General features: G+C 35.6%; 2 protein-coding genes across 3 annotated transcripts; both read right to left on the bottom strand.

Moving 5' to 3' along the window:
- Positions 1-103: 103 nt before the first annotated feature.
- LOC114523487 (UPF0547 protein C16orf87 homolog) lies at positions 104-11,665 on the bottom strand. 2 transcript variants are annotated; one of them, XM_028544427.1, is made up of 5 exons: positions 11,441-11,665; positions 4,227-4,322; positions 3,594-3,672; positions 2,616-2,728; positions 104-2,239 (listed from the first exon to the last, which is right to left on the bottom strand). In XM_028544427.1, exons 1-5 carry the CDS (start codon positions 11,525-11,527, stop codon positions 1,982-1,984), a joined length of 633 nt encoding a protein of 210 aa, XP_028400228.1. In that variant the 5' UTR covers positions 11,528-11,665; the 3' UTR covers positions 104-1,981. The 2 variants fall into 2 exon arrangements, with proteins under 2 accessions (XP_028400228.1, XP_028400229.1); XM_028544428.1 differs by lacking the exon at positions 11,441-11,665 and adding an exon at positions 8,955-9,188.
- Positions 11,666-13,511: 1,846 nt separating this feature from the next.
- On the bottom strand, positions 13,512-14,576 carry LOC114523466. Its single transcript, XM_028544396.1, has one exon. The coding sequence runs from the start codon at positions 14,520-14,522 to the stop codon at positions 13,716-13,718; it is 807 nt and encodes a 268-aa protein (XP_028400197.1). The 5' UTR covers positions 14,523-14,576; the 3' UTR covers positions 13,512-13,715.
- Positions 14,577-16,333: the final 1,757 nt, after the last annotated feature.

The raw sequence follows: 16,333 nt of genomic DNA on the forward strand, positions 1-16,333 counted from the left end.
TAAAGCTTTACAAGAAGTGAAAATGGTTTAGGTGCATGGCATAGTGACAAAATTATCTTTTGTAAAATGCTTTACACACTAAAATAAATTACATAATATATTGCACAAATACTACCCATGTATTTATATGTTTTCAAGATTTCGCAATTGTCGCCGTATCTATTGTTTTCAGCTTGTTGTAAGTTAGGTATTTGGGTTGCTTAGGGAATATGCAGATTTTCTTTTTTACAGTTCATCTAAAGAATGTCGAAGCCGTCACCGTAGGCAACCTATACGTGTATCGGTGTATGATCTTGCTTTGAATTTAGACGGAGTTTAGTGGTTTGGGATAGGTCGTAGTATGAACTCTAAACTGACTGCCTCGAATTATTGTTTGAATATCAATGCCCCAACACGGAGATGAGCGCAAATGTGCGTGAAATAGTCCAGATAATTACATGCATGCGCTCGTTTGCAAACTTCGGGTAAATAAATTAATTACGGCTAAATGAAGATCTTCATACGTCCGACTATTGAAAACTATATATTGTTCCTACGTATGAAAACATAATAATGAATATGCACCCTCATGTAAACATAAAGATACCCCGATCCCGGTCGGTTTTGTTCAGGGATTCCCCATTTATGAAAAGTCTAAGTTTATCCATTTTTCGTGCTTAATATCTCGAAATTTTATTAAACGCAGAGCTGGAAAAAGATTTGACTCATCAAAGCTAACGGCTAACCTGGTTCAATTATCGTATAGGATTACTGATTGTATTCAATGAAGTTTTTCCCATGCATGCAAGCATTTATGAAACACTGACTACCGACAATAAACAACTTTAGACGAATTATTAAAACTAGGAGCTTTGTATAAACGAAAAAAAAATCCGTTGATAAAACAGTGTGCCACCTGTACCCGTTAACGGGAACCGGAAGTATCCCGACGGGGGTATTTAGGCCTGTGTTCAACAATTTATTTGTATATGGCAGCCCTGATATGGAATGGGATTAGAAAAGAGAGGCAAAGAACTTCTAAAAAATAATAACCTAACTGAATTTATCCTACTAAAATTGACTCTTTCCTCTTGAGTGATGGTCTTGTGTGAAGGAAATTTCCTTGAATTAATTTGGAAAACCTGATTTATATACGATGCGATTTCTATTCTAAGAAAATCATATTTGTAACAATTGTCTGCAGGTAATGTATATCACAGAGCTCTCTTTGTCAAAAATTTTGGTAATACACCGGTCCCGACTTCGAATAACTTATCATGCATAAGCATTGAAGCAGAAACGTGAAGGTTTGTCGGAAATTAAAGAGTGGATTCGTTCCTTGTTATATTAGTTGCTTGCATGCATGTATAGAATGCATAATGCGTATAGAAAAAACTAGTAATGTCTATTATGAAAATTAAACTTTATTTTTCAAATCTGGTTCTTATTAATCACCGACAGTCGGCGATATGATTGCTTGTGCCCGGTGACGAAGAAAAATTTTTCGAAGCTTTAATTGTTCTCCAGTGATCGCCGATAACAGGCATCATTCTCCAGCCCTAACCGTTTGCTTTCAGATAAGTGTTTAGCTTTAATCGACTAGCCTTTTGCATGCATGCCATACTTCGATATTTTTTTGAAACTGAAACCGCCAAAAGTCTGTGAATCTAAATTTTGGTGGAAAATAAGGCCGGACAGATTGGTCAGACGCATTGAAATGTCATGCATGATTACCATAACGCGGTAATGTCATTTTTGTCAACAATTTCCGAGTCGACTTTATAATATTATTGATATATGCATGTGTGTCGTACAAAATTTTCCTCTAGCAAGAACTCGAAAAATTGTGTCATTGATAGGTCATATTTCAAAAAATGTATAGGTCCACCTTCATACCTGTATAGGTATCGTATCGACTATTTACATTAACACAACAACGATCATCGTGAATGGTTAGACAAAATTAATCTGGTTTATATGGAAGTAAAATTCTCAGGGTTCATTATAATCTGATCCAGAACGATGTCTGACTAATTAATCGTTTATTGATATCAGCTAAAGCATCTGCAAAGTTAAATCGCGGATTAAGATACCATTTGTCCAGATTATCATCAATATTCTCCTGTTGTGATGCTGTGAAACTCTTCATCTGAGACTTTTGACTGTGATCTTGTCCCGTGTTCGAGGTCAAATGTTGGGGGCCTGGTGATTTGCGTTTGTGACGTCGTTTCATTTGTGGTTTGTGTAGGCTGTTAAAGTTCTATAGCCAAGGAAACAGTCGCGTTTCAATAAAAAAGAGGCGTGATTTAATATATGGTTGAAGTCACCCTTAGAAATATACCATCAAATTCCACAAGTTGCTAACGGTGAAACCAAGGTTTTCCCCCGGATACACAAATATTTTCGTTTCTCAAATGGCATACAAGTTATCATAAGAATGCAAGATTTAATTTTATGGCGCCAATTTCTTCATATATAGTTTGCAAAAATGGTAATTTTATAAGACCACCTTATATAATTTAGGCTTTTCTTTAGCTGAATATATTGTGAATGGGTGTGAATCATCAAACTTATTTTGTGGAAAAAAGTGAAACTTTTGACGATTAATATAAACATTAATTCATTTGGTTACTCGCCTGTTTTTCAGACGAAGTGGACTTTTGCTTTAGCCTCGAACGCTTTGGTTTATCATCTGAATCTTCCAAGATCCTTCTGATCTCTAAACGACTGTAAAGTTCCTCACGATATCCTAAATGGTAATCAGTACGTCGGCATCATTAATGCTCGTCAGACAGAGGCAGTGCATGCCGGTATAAACTGGAATGATTTAGACAGTGATACATGAATGCTCCTCAAATGAAGATAGTATATCTTCAAAGTAAATCTTTTTTTCTAAACTCTCTGATAGCATGCCTAGAACATAATTTTTTGCGCTAGACGAAAGATACTGCTTTTTATAATACTTTTTATTATTTGTAAAATAATCATAAAATAATCATGTGAAAATCACATTGTGAAATGTAAAAATCACATTATGAAATGTGAAAATCACATCATATGTGACAACGTCGAAAAGAGGTTCGAAACTGCAAATCGAATCAACGTCGTCGTTGAATCATCGACAAATCGCCATAATAAAAAGATGGCGGCATGTCCGTCAAGAAAATGATTGACATTTGCGAGTTTAAATCGCTCCCTAACACGATTTTAAAGTCTTCGATATCTCACATCTCACTTCGTGAGGATTAGCTACTTTTTTGACGAACTTTTAATGTCTGCAAAGTAAAGTTCTCTGTTAGCTACATCCGCCATCTTTTTTATTATGGCGAATCTAAAAAAGCGGTTTGCAAGCGGATCTTTTTCTCTGTTTTTACATAAACACACTGGTCATTAAAGGTAATACGTTTTTGGTGTTGACTTTCTCATCAAGGCATCATGCATGTTATTCAAAAACCGCAATTTTTTCACCTGTCTCGATAACATCCTATCGGAGATTCTCTCAGTATATTCCCTACTCTACCCTCAGTTCGGCTTTGGGGAAACTTTCGTATTGAACCTTTTTACACTCGGTTACCACAAGTATGCTATCATATGAAACATTGAAAAACATTTACCAGAATATCGCTTTCCTTCCAAAGATTTTATATCAGATAGCACGTGGCCACAAACACATGATTCATTTGAGACTGGCATCTATATAGTTAATGACATAATCCTTTAAAACAGCATATGTTATGATGTCCGAATTCTCCTAATTTATAGTATTTTTTTAATATACGAAAGCTACTTGAGGGGATCAATTTATTTAAAGTCTCTATATACGTGCAATTTAGCTGTGTAGCAGACTTTGGGATGAAGAAGATAAAAACCCAAGTGTGTTTGTTTTAGATCATGGCAAAATATAAGAGTAGTGTAGAAAACACTGTTTCCCGACCATCTACGATATCAAATGAATATATTAACACCAGGATCGAACTCCTGCATGAGTCTCGCGAAACATCCGATATATAGAGTAGAGCCTAGAGACGTCGACTGGGAGGCTGTGCCAAATTGTTTTCTACCACGCGGCACGCATGCATTTACGATTGAATGGCGTTCGGTATGATTTTGCTCTGAAAACTTTAGGTTGAAGAATAATTGTCACATGACGGCTGAAGCTATATACGTAGTTACATCAATGCACAAATCTCGTTTTTCGGCGAAATTTCATGCTCGCCTATATTAAATTGCCCGATTCAGGCACTTACCTCGCGATTGCACGAAATACACTGTTTTGTTGACGACATGTCAGCATTAAAATTTAAAACCTCGCTTGATATTTGTTGCGGTGTGCTGTCAATCTTCTAAAATTATAGCGAAAAAATTGCATCGATGAGTTTTCTTTTAAGCAACCAGCGGATGATATATAAGCCCTTATTATCAATAAATCTTTAAATGCCTCGGATCAAAATTTTAGGATAAAATTAAAAACTTCAATGAAAAGACATACACTGTTAATTCAAAAGAGTCATTTTGACTCCTTCAAAGGAGTCGTTTTCTTGACCCCAGGACGACTCCTTGAAGAGAGTCATTTTGACTCATTTTGGGTTGACACCTGTAAAGAGTCATTTTAACCCTTTAACTAGAGTCATTTTGACTACCCATGGAGTCGTTTCAAAATGACTCTTGCAACAGTTAAAATGCAAATTAACTCCTCAAAAGTGTCGTTTTAAAAGAGTCATTTTGATTTTTGACTCTCCTTTGGCATCAATTTTACTCTTATTTGGAGTCATTTCGACTCCTTTTTGTCATCGATTTTACTCTTCTTTGGGGTCATTACGACTATTCTGTGGCATCAATATTACTCTTATTTGGAGTCATTCGACTCTTCTTTAGCATCGATTTTACTCTTATTTGGGGTCATTACGACTCCTTTTTGTCATCGATTTTACTCTTATTTGGGGTCATTACGACTATTCTGTGGCATCAATATTACTCTTATTTGGAGTCATTCGACTCTTCTTTAGCATCGATTTTACTCTCATTTGGAGTCATTTCAACTCTTCCTTGGCATCAATGTACTGTTATTTGGGGTCATTTGACTCTTCTTTAGCATCGTTTTTGCTCTTATTTGGAGTCATTTCCACTCCTCTTTGACATCGATTTTACTCTTATTTGAGGTCATTACGACTATTCTGTGGCATCAATTTTACTATAGTACTGTACACCAATATTAGTTTCATGAAGCTTGCATATAATACAAAAGCAGAGTTTGGGTATATGCAGTGAGTATTACAGCATACCATACATGCATCCCGCAAATATGTTTCTTTGAAGAGAAATTATATATAATAAATATCTATATATAAGCATGCAGGCTTTAAAATATCGGCCAACAGGCCATCTGTCAAATGTCCGGTGTCTTTAAAAAATGGGTTGGGTATACATTTTTAAAATTAAAATATGGTAAATGGCCATATGTTAGCAGCAACTAATTAAGTAATGGTTTAAAATCGAATTTTCAAACGATTAAAACAGTACAAAACTTCAGAGACAAAGAAAAAGCCTCAAATGTTATTTTATTCTGTAATTATAGTCGACGGCTAAACGTTTTATACTTCATAGTGTGTATTTTTTATATCAAAATTCAAATTACACTTTCAAAAACACTTTTTGAAGTTATAGCAAAGGTGTAATAGCCTTTTGCAGGTTTATCCGTTTGCATAAAAAGCTGAAAATTAAACAAATAAACGGCATACAAAGCTGAAAATTATACAATACAGCTCATCCTTATTGCGAAGCAAATACGAAAGAAACAAAGTAAACACGCACCCTTTGAAAACACTTATAATTAAGCTTGCATGCAGATTATGAATTATTTCTCTTACACGGCTTTCGGTCTTGATTGTATCCCTGTTCATCTTTGGTATCTGTCATGCTTCATATATCTTGTTTCTTCCCGTTTTACTTTGCACAAAGTTTATGAAACGCTTTTACAAAAAGGTTTACGAAATGACAGTTAAATTGCTGACGTTCTCATTGAAATTCAAACTTTCTGTCTTAGCCAATCAGAACGTTTGTTGATTATTTGTCATTTTTGATATCAGCATATACTTACCAGCATGAGTCAGAACTATTAAAATGGATTTATGTATAATATATTTTTATGTGTGCATATCCTGTTCCAGCTGACATTTTCAAGAGATATAAAACCTATATACATGCAGCGTAATATATTTTTTATATTTATTTTATTTTATAAATTTGCCATGTTAAAAAGTTAGAATGAACTACACATAAACTACAAATGAACTACACACATGCAGTGGCTGGAATCACCACACAGAGATATGTCTTCCACAACAAATAGACAGACACAAACATACACATATAAGCAACTTAACAAATTTATAAGACTTTCTCGATACATGAAGAAACGATAACAACTAATATCAAGTTATTTGTGTCATAATAATTGAGTATTTTTTTAATGTGTTGACTGGTTATTTGCTTCAAATACAAAGGATTTGTAATACATGTAACATGCCTAATGACTTCAATTTAATATTTTAAACATGCAAATTATTTGTTTTGTATATAAGTGGCTGTTATAAAAGCCAGAATGACTCTAAGAAAGAGTTCCACCACTCCAACAAAGAGTCATATGGCTCCAAAAACGAGTCACATGACTCCATGTGAACTCTACTTAAGAGTCTATTGACTCTTGCGAGAGTCTTGTGACCCTTCAAAGGAACTAAACGAGTCCTCCGAATTGTCATTTTAACCCAATGTCGGAGTTAAAACGACTATTAGAGTCGAAACGACACATTAGAGGAGTAAAAATGACCTTTTGAATAAAGGTGTTGAAATGACTCGCCCTGGTCAAAACGACTCTTTTGAATTTACAGTGTATTGAGTGTATTCAACTATTATGTAACACTTGTATCAGTTGTTATGGGAACTGACAGGGAACAACAGAATTAGATCATTTAATGCTTTACCGCATGTCGGTGGATAATTATTTTTACTCTCAAACTCAACCGTTTTTAAACGCGAAAATAATTTTTTAAAAATATTTTTTACTACGGGAATCCTTGGCTTATATAGTTGGCTATACAAACAACTTTCTTTGCAACTTTGTGTTGAAGGAACCCCACTCAATCTTGCATGGCAGTTGGCTAAACAAGATGCATGCATGGGTATAGTTGTCATGCAAAGCTTGAAGGCAAATAAAGAGGACATCGTTTCTATTTTCAATATCAATTATTACAGAGCGCAAAAAATTGCCAGGTTACCAAAATCTAGTGCTATACAGTAGTTGATAGTCAATGTCAATGACTATATTCTACATGAATAAATTCATTTCTATCATTCTATATTGCAACTGCGCATGTACCGAAGCTGATACAAAATATTTTTCGGTATTTTCTTTCTCTGCTTGAAAGACAATTATTATTTTCCTATTTGGATAAGCGATGGTAGCTACGTATCAAATTATTCTGGTTTGTGATGAGCAAGGTCATAACTAATCTGATATCGATGACTGCAGATAATACATCGACATCCCTTTCGCACTACATCGACACAAAATTCCCCTGTTTCGTGGCAATTGAAACCTGTCTGAAACAGCTATTCCAGCACAAATTCTTTAATGTTATGACCTTATAGTAGCTAACTGAAGAAATAACGCTGACTTCTGCATGAATTACCTTGACTGAAGTCTATAATTATATAGGCTCAAGCCTGCATGCAAAGCTAGTTTTGCTTTGCTTTTTTGAACGCTGATGACATCATTCTGTTCACAATTTACCTTGATATAGCAAGGTTAAGTAGGAATAGAAGGAATTTTTTAAGGCAAAAAAAATCAAGCATTGTCTTCATAGGATGTGTTTGCACGCGTTAATTGATATCGTGTTTGGAACAGCCAACTCAGCCTCACGCAGGCAAGACTTTGAATTCTGGTCGTTTCAGATGAGCCCGGCTTTTTCATTTCGTGTTTGAAGTTTTCATTTTCTATCGTTAACTGTTCTTGTTTAATATTGGTCAAACCTTTTGCTATAGTTCTGCATGACAATGATGATGATGAAGGCAATTGTATATTATACATTAAGCTATTCTTCCCCTAAGTCACGTATGCATGCATGCAAAGGTAATTAAATGCCAATTATACCATTAATATTTGGGCTATGAAAAATCATCGCCTGTAACAAGTAACATGTCTTGCATGGACGAGACAACTGGCGATTCTGATTTTCACTATATATATAAGACAGATATCCATTCTAATGACTAATGTGTCTTTTTGTGCGGCCGTGAGAGCTCAAAAAAAATCCATCAAAACTCAGTAGTTCTATATAATTATGCGTACGCGTCTTGACTGAATCAACAATTAAATACGCCGTTTTAACGTAACAACGTCAAGACAAAAAGGCCAGAAATACTTCCGGTCGCTATATCTTGAATTACTATAGCTTGAAATCGCCAGATTCGTATTTCAGTGCCGAGAAAATAGCAAGGCTATCACTAAAATGAGTTTATCCCACGCATTTTATAAGCATCTATAACATGTATTATTATTAGATTCTGATGTTCTCTGCATTCTGCAATATATATTCCGCTTTATTGTGACAGAAAAATATTATTGGCGCATCACGTGCTTTTCGTCATACTCCTAAAGACCTACTGCTTCGAAAATTATGTTCCAAAAGGATTCATGCACGTTGTCATAAATCATTAGAATCTTATGACCATTATAGCAAAAGACTTAACCCTAACCCACCCTTATCCATTCCTAGATAAAAACTGAATTATTAAACGCCAGACAATTAAATGTTATCAATGCATGCATGCATGCAGACATCACCGCCTAAATGTATTATATAAGACATATTTTCAAATTTCAATCACTATGCATTTCGGTTGTCGTACGTGTAAGTGTAGAAATCAATTTTATTTTCCTGCCATCGAAAAAGTTACATGCGAAACTACATACAAACCTGTATAATCTGAACCTGTCTGTCTGGCCTATTTTGTTGCATTTACGGCAGAGCACATCAAGTGGTAATAAAATCCACACTCTCCCTCGTGGAATAATATATCAAGCTGTTTAGTCGGGTAACATATACAAGTAGATATCTGTTTTTGAACACTGCCACCCGCAAAATGATTAAATAACCTTTCCAAATAACATCAACTTGAAGTTAAAAACACCAATCATATATCCGTGGCACTTGAGTTTGTTAACTAGAGTGTTCAGCAGTGTATATAATCCTGAAGATGACAATTTCAGATTTGAAGATCATACACCCGATATTGATCATAGTTGAAATTTCAATCACACGATGTGGAACCATTAGAGTGAATTTCCGTTGTTTTATGGGCATTTAAATTCACAAATATAGTTACGCTTCCCAGCAATCCGGCCACACATGGCCATGTACTGTGAACTACATAGTTATAGCTACCTATATATAATAGTTGTTAGCTACCTATATATAATAGTTGTAATGCAGCCTAGCGCCTTTCATGCATTTTATGTTTGTTTCACAATTTTAAGATACAATCGACCAGACAGGACAAACAGGCAACATTTAATCAAGTGTATATTATGTGGAAGGTTAGAATTAGATACAAAGACATACAAAGAAACACCAAGGATATAGTGCATGCATGCTCCCTTTGCCCTTGGACAGTTCGTGTACCAAGCAATAGGACCGGTATGATGGGAGATTTTGGCGAAAGAGCACTCATGCAGGGCACACTTAGAGGGCTCACATCAAGAATATATCTGGGGGGGGGGTTCTAAGCTCTGGGATCGTTTCTTCTGCTGTTTGTACTTGATTGAAAAAACGTAAATTTCAGTGGAGTTACGAATGTCTGCAAGGATTTTTGAGATTTCATCCATCGGAAGCAAAATGTTAGGCTACAATTATTCTCTGTCTATATGAATTACAGCAAAGTTGATGTAGTTATTCGACGAACCAATGAAGACAGCGTATAATTTCCAAATCCCGTTGTTACAATTTCTATTATACCACGATTATACTCGGGCTCGCGATCGTTGGCAGCATTTATAGAAACGACAGGAACGGCGCTGACATTAAAGACTGCGAATTGGTTCATAATTGAGCTCCCGCCAGGGTGCACATTTAACCCCTTTTCTGTAGCAAACCATGCATCGTTCCTTCTATTGCGAAATACGTTTTGCAAACCTTTAAACAACCATCAGTTTTCAGTTGCAAACTTTATGTCGTCTTGATCGTTATACGGATCGAGTGCCGAGTGTCTTTTTTATATAAAATTGTTTTGAACAGATTAATAGATCAATACTCAAGAGTCAAGACCAAGTATATAGAACTATAGTTTTTATGGCACCATTAATCTAGTCGCCTGCCCTTATATGCAAGTTTAGAACAAGTTATCCTAATCTTTCAGGCAATGCAGTATTTAACAGCACGTGGCCAAACAAGGTTAAATTCCTCTTGTTTTCTCATAACTCGGCATAGTAGGCATAACAGAGTCTTTTCCCTTTGCTATTTGTATCATTTTTCCGCTTTGTCTAACATCCGATGACAGCGCCTACATGCATAAGGGTCGACGAACAACGACTGGTCAAACCGGTCATATATATTTAGTATTTCGCTAAGAATATAGCAGTGCATGTGCTTAATTTTCCGTGCTTAATTTTGAATGTGTTTAAATATAGCAGTGCTTAATTTTCCGTGCTAGTCAGATGTCATAAATAACAATATACGTGCTTAAATGCAGAGTTCTTGAAACACTCTGAAATATCAGTAATCTTCCGTACTGAAATACAACAGGACTGGTCTGTCCGTTTTTACCGTATTAAGGAAAGCACCCATGCAAGATGAATGAGAGAGTTGACGCGTAACTCACTAACTTGCATGTATAAAACCGCATTTTCAACCCTACCCTTTGCCCACGTATATTACTGATATAAGAATGCTTTATTTCATTTATTCATTTATTTCAAGCCATATGTATGCATGACTTCTTATTTCCTACCAATATTCGATTTTCGAGTGGTTTCACATAGCCCCTGTTATTCCCCTGTTATATATTCAAGGACATGTTAATTTTTACTTGGTTGACGACTGCATGCTCTGCCAGCATTGACGAACAAATCATAACCCGGTCAGAATTCAGAAACACTTATCTATGCAGCGAAGCCTTTCTTAAAGCCTTTATTTCCTGTACCCCGAACCCTTCTATATACAAAACTAGATCAATTCGAAATGTACAATACTTGATATATATAGTAACACGGATTTATGTTCTGTGGTCAATACACCGAAACCTGATCACATAGTTCCCATAATTTATACGGCTTTGTGTTTCATAGACGTCTCAAAACTATCCGTCTCCCTCGACTTACTGCAATGATTGTTCAGACGTCACGTTGATAATTCATATGTACTTGAAATACACAACATATCTATGCTACATGTCTTTGTCATCTTACCGAGTGCTCACGCTTTCTGCCAGTCGATTCAGCAACATTTGCGTTTGAACTTTGTGATGTTTCCTTTAGCAGTGTCGTCATAGTCATGTTATGGGCTCTGTCTGTAGTCACTTCAATTTCTCAGCCTCGATACAATGCTTTTATCCGTGGGCTTTCCGTGGGAAGCGGTGTGACTAATATATCTAATAATAAGAGACGTGTAAGGTAGTACGTCATATTTCAAGACATGAACATGTGATAATGTTGCAACCCATGCAAGGTTGTCCGCATATAGCGGCTCAAGTATGCCCACAATGCAGGTGGCGAATCTATCAATTATTATTATGACATGACTCGTTGAACAACAGCAATAGTTTAGTCTAGTTTACTTTCGTAATCCTAATATAAGCAAATATATATAATATCATATAACTGCATCTTATAGCTGCTTTTGTGCATGTACAAATGTACAATCCCCATGCAAATATATATACCGTAATTGCTTCGTCTAACTCATTATATTGTTTTAAAAACTTTGAATACAATGGCTTGTTTTAAATTTTTATTTAACATAACAGATCTATCAGACATTATACAAAAAAACATTAGACATGCATAGCAGTTGTATTGATATTTATTTCATTAGAAATAACAATTTATCGTTAAGGAATCGAATAAACGTTCAACGCAACTTTGTTTTATATTTGTTCTGTCAGTCAGGACACTAATGAGAGAATCCTTATCGATGATGCGTTGCGTGCATTTTTGTGATTAGACAGCTAGGGCACACCAGAAAGAAATACGACAAATATGGTACAACGATAAAACACTTCTTTTTCTGGAAGTTATATTACGCATATAAAAAGATCAAAATATCCTTCGCGCGCACTATATGTCAATACAAATAAGTCAAAACGACACGTTGTTTTCACCCATTTTACACGTTATCTTGCTGTTAGTGTTGCAATCAAGCTTAACTCGCAAAGTACAAATCACGCAGGTATCTATCAACTGAATAAAACATGTCTCAAGATAACGTCGGATGCCGAAATATAAAAAAAATCAACTGACAAAATGTCAGGCCATATTTAGCTCTTTTTTCAAGCAGACTGAATAAATACTTATGGTAGGCTTAACATGCACCCACTTCAGATCTGAGTTGCAAGAAATATATTGGACAAGTATATAGCGATCCTCTATATACTCCATAAAAAACCCAAGATCAAACCTCATGGAGATGAATGCATGAACAATTTTCCAGATTATATAGTGCTTTCCAGTTTCACACACCCGCCGATTATCGCATGGTGTGTACGTTAATTGAAACAAGTACCATACAAATGCAATTAGTTCACATGGGTTTAATATCCCAATCACATTCATGCATGTCTACCGCTTCAAATGCATTCATGCCATGCTATAATACATTATACGTATCTATTTTTGGTGGGAATACCGGGCATTCCTGACGTATATAAATATACTTGAGCTTGATTATACAGATTGAAGATGGAATTTTGGAGCTGGCTAGTTCATTTTATTCATAGGCGCAGGAAGTAAGATAAAATTGAGAGGGAGCTACCAGGCTTTCAGGGGCACTTAAAAAGGGCAAAAGTCTTTTGAAAAATTTGGAAGAGATTAAAAATGTCCATCAAATAAAAATTTGGAGGTACATCCAAGCTGCCTCTAGTGTCCTTGGATCTGCATGTCGCCCCTGATTAGGCATCGCGTTCCTTTTTCGGTTCCTATACAATTCTACAATGCGTTTGATTACTGGTGAAAGAAGATATTGCCAGCCACAAATTTAGACAAAGACAAAATGTCAACCTGCGTAAACTTGCATGCTCATGGGTAATCAGTAATTAGGTTAGTATAATTACGTCCTTATTAAACTAATCGAATTTCAGTCGAGCAAGTTATATAATGAAATTTTTAATATGATACCGAGACAATTAATACAGAATTTATCCGATCTAAGTATATATATATATATATATATATATATATATATATATATATATATATATATATATATATATATATATATATATATATATATATATATATATATATATATATATATGAATGCCAAAAGTGCATGTTCTTATCTAATAGTTTTTATGTGGTCGATAGTGCATTACATATAATTAAGGTGCATTTACTAGACGAAGTTCAATATTTAACACACATAGGTACCCGCAAAATTTGCGGTATTTATGTTATTATTATTATTATTATTATTAAAATTGAACGAGCGTAAAATTAATAGAAAAAAGCATAAAGAGATGAAATGGTCTCAGTTATTTGGAGAAACGAATGATTTTTTCACCTGATCTGACAAATTATCTATTTTATCGTTCTCTAACAAATCCAAAACTTCACCCCGGCTCCGTTGACGACTATTCGCCTTTTCAACTTCAGGCGAGCTCAGCTTCTTTAATTTCTTAAAGCACTCCCCTTCCTCTTCACTTGGCTTAATTTCCTTGCGAATGCACTTCACCTGAACGTTGCTATCGAATTCGCCGGCATTCCAACCCAGTGGCTCCATCGCGGCATTTGCCTCCGTGATTATTTCAATCACCTCGCTGAAGTTGCTCCTGAAAATCAGCATCTTGTTGTGAAAATTAACGCTAACTCCGTGGTTTTCCAGCACTTGGCTTTCGATCGTTGATTGTGGGAAGACGTGATCGTATTTTCTCCAGTACTTTCGCGCCGTCTTTTTGTTGTCGTTTTTCTTGTCAAGCAGATGGAACGGGGAGGCTGACATTACTTGGGACCGCAAGGCTTTTGTATTTCTTTTCATGACATTTTCTTGAAGCTCCGGCCACCAATCTTCACTTATTTTGACGGCTTGTAGCATCACCATTCGAAAGACACTGGAAGCTATCTCGGCAAATGCCGAAGCGGCTTCATCCGGCCCTGCATTCTCCCCACCGAATTTAAAGACATTGTTATCACCATCGACATTGCTTTGTATCGCTTCGAGCCACGACCGTTGTTGATTCATTTCTTCAAGGCGTCCACTTTTCTTCAGTTCTTCAATTGCATCCGATGCAATATTATAACCAGGATCGATGTTCACAAAGATTAGATCTCCCTCCATAATGTTTATTTAGGCATAGACTGAGTGGTTTTGAAAGGAAAGTCGGGAAGCGGACTCAGCTAAGGTATTTATGCAATTGTACCTGACCGGCTTATGTAAACAGAACGCTATCCTGCACGCAAAGGCTTGTTTAGGCGGTCATCACATCGTCATTTCGATCGTCGAGGGTTTACGAAAAACGACAAATATAGGGAAAAACAAGCAAAATATATCATCCCAAGTGCTCTAATTTTTGTTATTTTCCATGGAAGCCGCATTTTTATTTTTCCCTCTTCATAATCATACATCCATTCGCTTCTTTCGATCAGTGAACTTGATATTTTGAACCTCGCAAAGGTCGCCCGAAAAAATTGGTTAAACAAGAATGTAATTGTGGTTAAATATTGGTTAAATAAACCCAGGAGTATGTTGCATTGGTTTAAGAATAATAACTGCATGACGTTTATCAGATCTTTATAAAATATGAAAAGAAGTTGAAACTAAAATCACACGCCATCTAAGGCCTGTCTTATTTGGTTTTCTGAGAGTGTAATTTTGTGTCAATATATGCATCCTTTCTAGTAAGCACAATTTTGTCAAAAATATCAGAATATTAACGCGTGGAGCATAAGCAAATAAATACATCGGAATCATCTTTCCATGTACACATTTTCTATATTATACTGAAATGACTGTTCAGACGTTCGAACTCAACAAAGTCAAGAAGGTCATGATGAATATCGATATATGAATATGTGACCTAAAACTTTTCCTCTTGCAAGGTACTGTACAAATATAAAATGAATGCATACATGTTTTGTACGTTTGGCCCCACCCGGTGAAGTATTAGATTAGAAGATTATAAATAACACTAGAGGGAGCATCGAGGAAAAATTGGGGAGCGCGCTAATGGAGGGCAAATCCAAGTCCTTGATGTTCACTCCTTCACGATGTCTGAGGCCAAACTGATATGTAGTTTTTAACGAGTTTTTTCTATTTCTAAATGTTTTTTCCCCTAAAATATCATTTCAGGATGTCTAAGGTAGTAAAACCAGTTCAAAAAAAGAACTGTTTTTCCTTAAAAAACCGGAAAAGCGACCTAAAAACGAATATAATTTTTTTAATACAAATTTTAGTTGTTGCTAACGTGGTCGCTACGGAGGCATTGATCTAGCCAATCAGCGCTTGGCTTAGCATCCGGGACTTGAATTTATTATTATTATTATTAAGTCTTTACATTTAAAATCTAGCCACAACAGACGTGTGACCTTACAATTCAAACTAACATATACTAACATATACAAGAATGGAATAGAATTATTAGTGTACAATATCTATTATGACTAAAGTTATTGCGTCGAAGAGAGTTTTTAACTGCTTTTTTGAGTAACCGTATGATCTGCACATCCTCAAAATGTACATTCGACTACTAGCTCTAGTTAGAAAATTGTCAACTTGAATGTCTAAACACGACGGATCATTCTGCAATGTTGTTCCCAACAGTTTCAGCCAAGACTTACGCTTAATACCCTCTATTTGGTTTGGCGGAGGATTTTTTGATTTACGACTTATAACCATTTCCCAAGTTTTACCTAAATTTAATGACATTTTGTTTCTTTCTGTCCATTTTTTAATATTGTCTACTTCAGTTATTGCGGATTCATAATTATTTTTCACTGGAACGTTGAGAGTGCATGTTATGTGGATCTTTGACGCCAAATCGTTCATCATCAGAGAGAATAAAAAGGGGCCAATAACTGTGCCTTGTGGTACTGCTTTATTAGTACCTACATAGTTCGTTTCGATCCCATTTAGTATTACTCTCTGTCTTC

Source organism: Dendronephthya gigantea, unplaced genomic scaffold, assembly GCF_004324835.1.
Source record: "Dendronephthya gigantea isolate DGI-Jeju-01 unplaced genomic scaffold, DenGig_1.0 000027F, whole genome shotgun sequence".
Lineage (NCBI taxonomy): Eukaryota > Metazoa > Cnidaria > Anthozoa > Malacalcyonacea > Nephtheidae > Dendronephthya > Dendronephthya gigantea.

Bases quoted from the DNA above. Each gene is read 5' to 3' on its own strand.
- LOC114523487 (XM_028544427.1), bottom strand. From the start codon at position 11,527: ATGACTATGACGACACTGCTAAAGGAAACATCACAAAGTTCAAACGCA. The intron at 4,323-11,440 runs GTAAGATGACAA...CTATAATTTTAG, and splicing joins GCAGAAAGCGTGAGCACTCG to AAGATTGACAGCACACCGCA. The intron at 2,240-2,615 runs GCGAGTAACCAA...CCTTGGCTATAG, and splicing joins CCACTTCGTCTGAAAAACAG to AACTTTAACAGCCTACACAA.
- LOC114523466 (XM_028544396.1), bottom strand. From the start codon at position 14,522: ATGGAGGGAGATCTAATCTTTGTGAACATCGATCCTGGTTATAATATT.